Source organism: Cannabis sativa, chromosome 9 (assembly GCF_029168945.1).
Source record: "Cannabis sativa cultivar Pink pepper isolate KNU-18-1 chromosome 9, ASM2916894v1, whole genome shotgun sequence".
Classification (NCBI taxonomy): Eukaryota; Viridiplantae; Streptophyta; class Magnoliopsida; order Rosales; family Cannabaceae; genus Cannabis; species Cannabis sativa.
This window is the reverse complement of record NC_083609.1, coordinates 32104201-32112087: the sequence shown is the minus strand read 5'-3', so window position 1 is coordinate 32112087 and position 7887 is coordinate 32104201. Positions and strand designations below refer to the sequence as shown.

The 7887-nt window shown below is 33.2% G+C and overlaps 1 protein-coding gene across 1 annotated transcript; it reads left to right on the top strand.

The window, feature by feature from the left end:
* Nucleotides 1-619: 619 nt before the first annotated feature.
* Nucleotides 620-5543, top strand: LOC115723217 (U11/U12 small nuclear ribonucleoprotein 35 kDa protein). Its single transcript, XM_030652652.2, has 8 exons — nucleotides 620-898; nucleotides 979-1076; nucleotides 1210-1261; nucleotides 2067-2137; nucleotides 2514-2604; nucleotides 2690-2765; nucleotides 4069-4147; nucleotides 4571-5543. The coding sequence occupies exons 1-8, from the start codon at nucleotides 766-768 to the stop codon at nucleotides 4952-4954; spliced, it is 984 nt and encodes a 327-aa protein (XP_030508512.2). The 5' UTR covers nucleotides 620-765; the 3' UTR covers nucleotides 4955-5543.
* The last annotated feature ends 2344 nt before the right edge of the window (nucleotides 5544-7887 follow it).

Sequence of the window (7887 nt, the reverse complement as noted above, 5' to 3'; positions counted from 1 at the left end):
ATGTCCAAACTTGTGATGATGTCATGCTTGAAGATGAGTTGCACAAAAATGCAAGTTACTCATAATTTGAGAAATGGAGTTGACCCAATTGCTGAGGATGATGTCTAAGCAACTTGATCATTGAGCCAACTTTATTCAAATATGAACCTAGATTTGAAGGAAGGTTCAGTAATTGGCACACCTGCCGTAGTAATAACAACTTTGAGAGCTCTGTGATTTGAGTGGTAAAAATCAAGATGCTGAATTGTTGGTTTATTAAAGAAATTCGTCCAGAATTCGTTGTAGAATCCATAATCAAGTCCTTCTTAACATTTCCAAGGCCTTGACTTTTATTAGTCTAAGTAATAAGTTTACCTTCATAGCTAGTTGGGGTGAGATGACAGAAATCAATTGTTGTTTGGAAGGCTTCAACTTGAGCATTACTTCTAGGAGGACCACCAATTTTATCTTCATGTGTGAGAATCTCATTAAAATCACCCAAAATAAACTTTTTATTTATCTAATAATTAATTAATATTTTATCAATTTAATATTTTTTAAAAACATAATTTTTTTTAATAATGTATATAGCTTATGATTTTATAAGAGCGCGGCTCTTATTTTCTAATATTTTATAATTGAATTGAATTTGATCTTGCTTAATGCCTCGTGGGTAGAATTACAAATAATAAAATAAATAATTAATGTGTTTTATTTAAAACATCCATCATCTTCCATTTCCCTCCCCATCAACAAAAATTGGAGAAAAGGGTTAGAGAGAATGAGATGAGTAACTTAAACTCAGTGTTCTACGCTGACTCATATCATCCCATCCAAGCCGGAAGCATCGACGCCACCGATGTCCTTCCACACGACAACGCTATATATAGGGCTCATCTCTGCAACTCTGCTGCTCTATGTCCGTATTTCATTTTTTCTCCTCCTCCTCCTCTTCCTCTTAATATCACTCTCTCATCTCCCCTAACTATACTTCTGCAGATGACCCCTTCGGTGATCCCAAGCTCATCGGAGACCCTTACTGCACTCTCTTTGTTGCTCGCCTCAATCACCAGACCACCGAACATACTCTTCGCAAGGTTCCTTTTTCTTTTTTCGAAAATTGTCATTTTTTTTTTTTTTGCTGTATATGTTCTCTATTTATTTACTTTACGGCTAACGAATTAACCTTTTCTGTCGTTTGAATTTGGGGGTTATGATGGTTCACTTCAGGCTATGAGCAAGTATGGCCGGGTCAAGAATTTACGTTTAGTTAGGCACATTGGTAAATATTTATTTCTGATTACATTTTCATTGAATTGTGAACTAGAATGCTAATAATTATTTAAGATTTTTACGCATGATTTAATACAACAGCCTGCTTAATCATTTTGAATGTATATGTTCAAATTTGCTGACTTTTTCTTTTTTGCTTGTGCGTTTGGAAGTAACTGTGTAATTACTAGTAATTATACAGTGTGGTAATTACACTATATTTTAAAATACAAAGTGTGTTTGGATATAAAGTGATAATTACATATGAATTTTTGATATCTTGTTTGGCAAAATAGTTAGTAATTACGTGGGAAAATAATATTTTTTAGTAGCTAATGTTTAATATAGAAAGTTTTTAGTAATTACACAGTAATTACATTCAATTCTCATGGGGGCCATGAGAATTGGAGAGTGTAATTGGAACCCCTCAATTACACAGTTACAGTGTAATTACATGGTCAGACAAACATGTCAAATTGTGTAATTACCTCCAATTACACACAAATCCAATTACATTGTGGCTTTCCAAGTGCACCCTTAAATATTTTTTCTATCTTCTGTTTAAACTTTAGTTTCTGATGTAATATCCTGCTTATCATGGACAATATTATCGATCTGGCTGCAATATGTCTTCAACCTTTTTCCTTTTAATTTCAAGCCAAAGACCAAATGCTTTACTCTTAAAATTATTGTTGTATCCGATTTGAACGGTGTATGTTTTATGTAATTTATTTATGATTTAGAGAAACCCCCCCTTTTTTTTCCTCTGCATTTATGTAATTTATGGAGTTGGTACTTGGTGTTACTTGCTTCAGTAACAGGTGCTTCACGTGGTTATGCTTTTGTTGAGTTTGAAACAGAAAGAGATATGCGGCGTGCATTCAAGGTTGTATGATTATTTGTTGCTCTTCTTTTTTAATAGGCTTTGTTGTTATAGTTGGGGCTATGAACTTTTGTTAGCATTATTTTTGAAATAAGTGATCTAAAAGAATAAAGTCATCTAACAAATTGACAGAAAAGGCTGCTGTTGAGATACTGCCTATGGTAAATATAGAACTTTAAAGAACCTGAAATTTAGTTCATTCATTTAACTGGAACTGTTTTAAAAGTTAAACCTTAAGTACTACATAATTATGACTTAGTACATTAAATTATGGTAAGTTTGTTAGGAGTTCAGAATGTTAGAGCTCTTTTGTCATCTAATTCTTATAGTGGCCAGATGTATCCCAGTCCTTAAATCAGTTTTCATGTATAATGTGCAGGATGCTCAACATTCGATTATTGATGATTCTGAAATTATAGTTGATTACAACAGACAGCAGTTGATGCCAGGCTGGATCCCGCGAAGGTTAGGTCAGTCTGGTGCTCTTTATATTATCTATAGACTTAGAATCCGACATTGATCAAATTCTTGTTAAATTTTGTTATCTATTGCAAGGAGGGGGACTTGGTGGTAAGAAGGAATCAGGACAACTTCGTTTTGGAGGACGAGAGAGACCATTTCGTGCTCCCCTGTATGCATGACTTCTATCTGATTTATTTATTTTTTTCACTAATTTACTCTTCAAGTGATTTAAATGTGGGCTTTTGATGCCCAGTGCACATTCTAGATACATGATTCTTTGACCTCCAACCACTGTTTAAGCTCAATTTACAGTTGAATTACTTTTATATATTTTTTTTGTATTTATTCCCGATATGAATTAAATGACTTTACAAACACGTGTGCACACACACATATGAAGTGGAGTCATTTCATTCTATACGTTTTCCAACTCTGTCAAGTTACAGAATATGCCACAAAGGAGATCATCTGTAGTTAAATCTACTAAGAATATTCATGATAGGATGTAGATGATACACCTTGTGTCAGTTACTTACGTGTTGCGATTTTCCTCTTTTTCTGTACCAAAATTATTTCTTACATGCTAAACCAGAAACCAATAGCTTCGTACTGTTGCTATGGGTTCCTTTGTAGGAGGTAAATTCAAGTTTACATGCATGGAATTTCCTCTGTGGATTCAATTTACCTTTTTAAATATAAATTATTTGCATTGGCATTAACAAATAGCTTGTGAATATTTTATTTGGATTTGGCCACAAGTATGTTCAATCACTGAGAGAAGGAGAGTAGATTAACTTGTGTCCCCAGTTTTCTGGATTGAAATATTTAAAAATGTGAAGTTTCGCATATGTGCCTTAAGCATGCATTACAGTACGATTCATTTATTAAAAGATTGGTGATATTTCTGACAGATTATTGTTGGCTTTGAACAACGTTTATTTTGAATATTTTCTGCTTATGAACTTTTTGAATATTTTGAACAAGGTTTACATAAGCTTTCTGTATAACCTTTTTGAATTAGCTGGTTAGTGCTGAAATTTTGTTAGGCCTTGATATTAGTCTCTAGTATAATTGATTAGGATTTTGGAGGCTGAGTTGTCAAGTGCTTAGTGGCTGAAATGATTGTTTAAGTGTGCCTAGTTCTTAGATTGCTATTGGTTGGCAAGTAGGAGTCTATGTTAGCCTAGCCTATAATACTCTTATTAGATGTACGGGATTTTGTGTGAATTATGTAGAGTAAAATATTACTCAGGGAGTTTAACAAGTTTCTCGAGTAACTTGAGATTTTGTATCTGTTCTTACTCTTAGCTTTTCATAGTTCTTTCAAGAACTAAATGGTGCACTAGTGTGTATCAAAATTAAATCCATGTTGTCTTGCATTGTATTGTAATACAACAATGCATCATTTTAGTTTGTTGAGCCATGTCTATCAGCAAAATAAACTGATTCCATTTTCCCTTTCATGTGATCAGGCGACCAATCCCGTATGATGATTTAAAAAAACTGGGTATTCCACCTCCACCAGAAGGAAAATACATGTCACGGTATCAGGTATGTCCGTATATGTCATTTCACTTCATTAGTCATATAGATCTCGAATATGATACATACTTATTATGCACATTCTGCTTTTTTGAAGGTCAATTTTATAGCATAACCGTGTCATTTGCCTTCTTAATTGTCTTTTACACTTTACTAAATTCAGATTCTTTTATTCACATTCTGCTTTTGCGAAGGTCAATTTAGAGCATACTGGTGTTATTTGCCTTCCTAATTGTCTTTTAAGCTTTTCTAAATTCTCGTTCTTTTATTGCCTTGAATTACAATTTTCTGGTATAATTTTGGGAAAGCATTAAATGGTTTATTTGTGATTGTAAAAAATCTATCTAACAATTTGTTATTGTGTATTCTGACTTTAAATTTGAAACGCATGTAAAAAGTGGTATTTTTCTTTCTCACTATTTATGGTTGTAGGTCCCATCTCCACCTAGAAGAGAAAGGAACATAGCTGACAGAGAAGAAGTATCTCATAGGAGTAGGTCCCAAGATAGGGATGGACAACTTAGCAGAAGCAGTCCTGTGAAAAGGGAAGAACAATATCATAAGAGGAGATCTACAGACCGGGAAAAGCGCTCTCGTAGGGTTCCTGAGGAGAAAGGCAAAGAATATGCTGAAAGGACATCTATGGACAAGCTTGATTATTCCTCGCATTCTGTAGAGAGGGAGGAAGACCATTATAATAGGAAATCTGTAGATAAAGAAGATGGTTCTCACAAGAGAAACTACAAGAATAGGGAGGAACAACGCTCTCACAAACGACACAAATCCCACCGGAGTGAGAGGTCTACTGGTTCATAAACTGCACCCATCAGAGATGATTGTTGAGGCTATTGAAGTGCAAAGTGAGACATGGGGGATGATGCTATTGGATAAAGTTGAACGACGTTTGCTGGGAGCTGGCAGCACCAAAAACTGGTGATTGCAGTCTACGAGTAGAAGCGAACATCACAGAGTTGATTGGAAACAATTATTTAGTAAGACCATATTGGAAGTGGATCGGTCTCAAAGTTGATGAAATTCTATAAGATTTCCGTGTTTATTTTGGCGAAAATGCTTTACAGAACCTGGTTGGTTCTTTGTGGAGCAGGTATTGTTGCTAGTTTGTACAACCTTAAAGTGTTTGAAGGTCTTTTTGGAAGAATAGGAACTAGTTTGCTTCTAATGAATTTATCGAAGTTTTAGCTTATTCAGTGGCCTTCTGTCTGTATTACTATTTGATAGTGTTCGTCAATAAATTGTTGAAGGCTTTAGTTAGAGTTGAAGATCAAATCTTGGGGAAAACAAATCAGTAAAAGTTCATGATATGTTCATCTATTTTATAAAATAAAGGTAGGAGATTATGATTCCTCCATACATTTTAACAAAATAAAGATAAAATTTTCCTAAATAGAGAATATATTTTTTGAATAATTTATAAAATATATTTATAATGATGTCATTTAAGATTTATAAATTTGTAAGCATCTAAAGTTTTTGAGTGTATAATCGTGATTTTTCTTAGCGGCATAATTATTTTAATATTAATAAACAAAACATATGTATGGTTTAGATTTTTATTTTTTTAAAAAAAAACTATAATCTCAATTAATGAAACAGTAAGGTACAGAGATTATAACTTAAAAGGTGGTAATGGACTATTCCACACCAACTCTTTATCCACTCCTAAAGCTTTTCTAACAATTTTGTGAGCTAAAATATTTACCTCACTAGGAATGTAAGAAATAGTAACATTTGGGAACAAGGACAAAGAATTCTTGATATTCACTAAAACATCAGACAATATTGACAGATCAAAAGTGGAATTGTTAAGCCTATTCACAACAAACTTGAATCTAATTCAATATGAGAAATGGGGAGGTGAACATCGATGCACCAATTAACAACATGTAGAAGAGCAAGAGACTCTGCCATTGCTGAAGTTGGTATCCCAAAAATTCTATTACAATAACCTGCAATCGTTTCCCCTTTAGCATCTCTTACAACTCCACCAAAGCTTGCTACAGCCCTAGAATCTATTGCAGCATCCATGTTCAACTTTAATCCTCCTCGCACTGGTGGCAACCTCCAAGCCACATCTCTGCAGGTTCTTAGTTTTTTTTTTTTTTTTTTGTAGGGTAACCGATACAGGTTAAAATAACAAATGTAACAAAGTTACACAACCAGAGGAGAATTTTCTTCCATCTATAATAGTTTATTGTCTATCCTAAGAGCATGCAGAGATACCCTAGGAGAGCTAGACAATAAAACCATAATATCAAAAAAGAAAACCTCAAAACTGAGAGTTGTCACTTCCGAACCACTAGTAAAACACCTGCAAAATAAAGAGAAATTGATTAATACATAATAAATATTTAATAAAAAAATGAAATTTCCCTTATAAATAAAATAAAATATGAAATTTTATATAAATAGTCACATAGAATTCTCTGACGTAGATACTTATCTATTTTCATCTCCATTCCTGACGGTGATTACACTACATTTGATGTGTTATTATTAGACCAAACTGACCTTACAAAATTAAACTAGCCATATAATAACTTTACAAAATCAAAACTAGTCATGTTAGCCTTACAAAACTAAAAATAGTCATACTGACCTTACAAAATTAAAACTAGCCATACTGGCCTTACAAAACCAAAAACTAGCCATACTAGCCTTACAAAACTAAAATAGCCATACTGGCCTTACAAAACCAAAACTAACCACATTGGCCGTACAAAGAAAACTAGCCACATTGGCCATACAAAAAAACTAGCCACATTGGCCTTACAAAATCAATAAAAACAAACCATTTACAAAACTAGATATATTGCCTTACAAAAACCAAAAAACACGTGCCATAAAAATTAAAAAACCATATTAGTCATAATTAAAATAACAATATTGATAATTCCAATACTAAATTAATAAAGACAATTTGACTCATAAAAAGAGCTGCAGGTTCTTAGTTTTTGATTACTCTAGTTGCCTTTGTTTTGGTTAATATTTCGATAATCCTAAAAATATGATATAGTACAACCAAACACATTTTCAGGTAGACAGTCAGATTTACCAAATAAATTATTATTTTTGAAATTCCATACAGCCAAAAGTAGACCATATATTAATTCAACATCTTCTTTGCACAAATGATCAAAAGCATAGAAGACAAACTATTTAATATCTAACTACTTTTTATTGAAGTAAAAAGTTATAAAAAGGTGAGTGTTTCCAAATTTTCTTTACCCTAGAACTATCGCATGAGAGACTGTTTCCATGTGGCTATGACATGTAGAGCACATGGGGTTATCAATGATTTTCCTATGGTACAAGTTAGAAGCAACAAGTAGAATATAGTGGTATGCTCTCTAGATGAAATGTTTGATTTTAAGAGGTATTTTGGCATACCAAAAGAAAGATCACCAATTCTTAAGACAAAGGGGCTTTGAAGAAGAGGCTGTAGGGTAGATCGAAGAGGCTAAGTGATAAGAAAATTTAACAGTGGACTACCAACGCTAGTGTGGCCCCATATTAGACTATCTTCACTACTATGCAAGGTTAGAGGAGTAGCCAGAATGGCTTTAACATCATCTTTCTCAAAATAAGTGTTTATCGAGATTTTCAGAAATTAATAAATAATAACTTAAGAAATAATAAAATGCAGTAATAAAGAAGATGAGGATTTTTATGAGGTTTAGGCGTTAACAAACCTTAGTCCACCAGTTCATCTTATTGGCCTGCCTTATGAG

Coding starts and splice junctions, on each gene's coding strand:
- LOC115723217 (XM_030652652.2), top strand. CDS start 766: ATGAGTAACTTAAACTCAGTGTTCTACGCTGACTCATATCATCCCATC. Junction 1,077..1,209: donor CCGAACATACTCTTCGCAAG/GTTCCTTTTTCT, acceptor GGTTCACTTCAG/GCTATGAGCAAGTATGGCCG. Junction 2,138..2,513: donor ATATGCGGCGTGCATTCAAG/GTTGTATGATTA, acceptor TATAATGTGCAG/GATGCTCAACATTCGATTAT.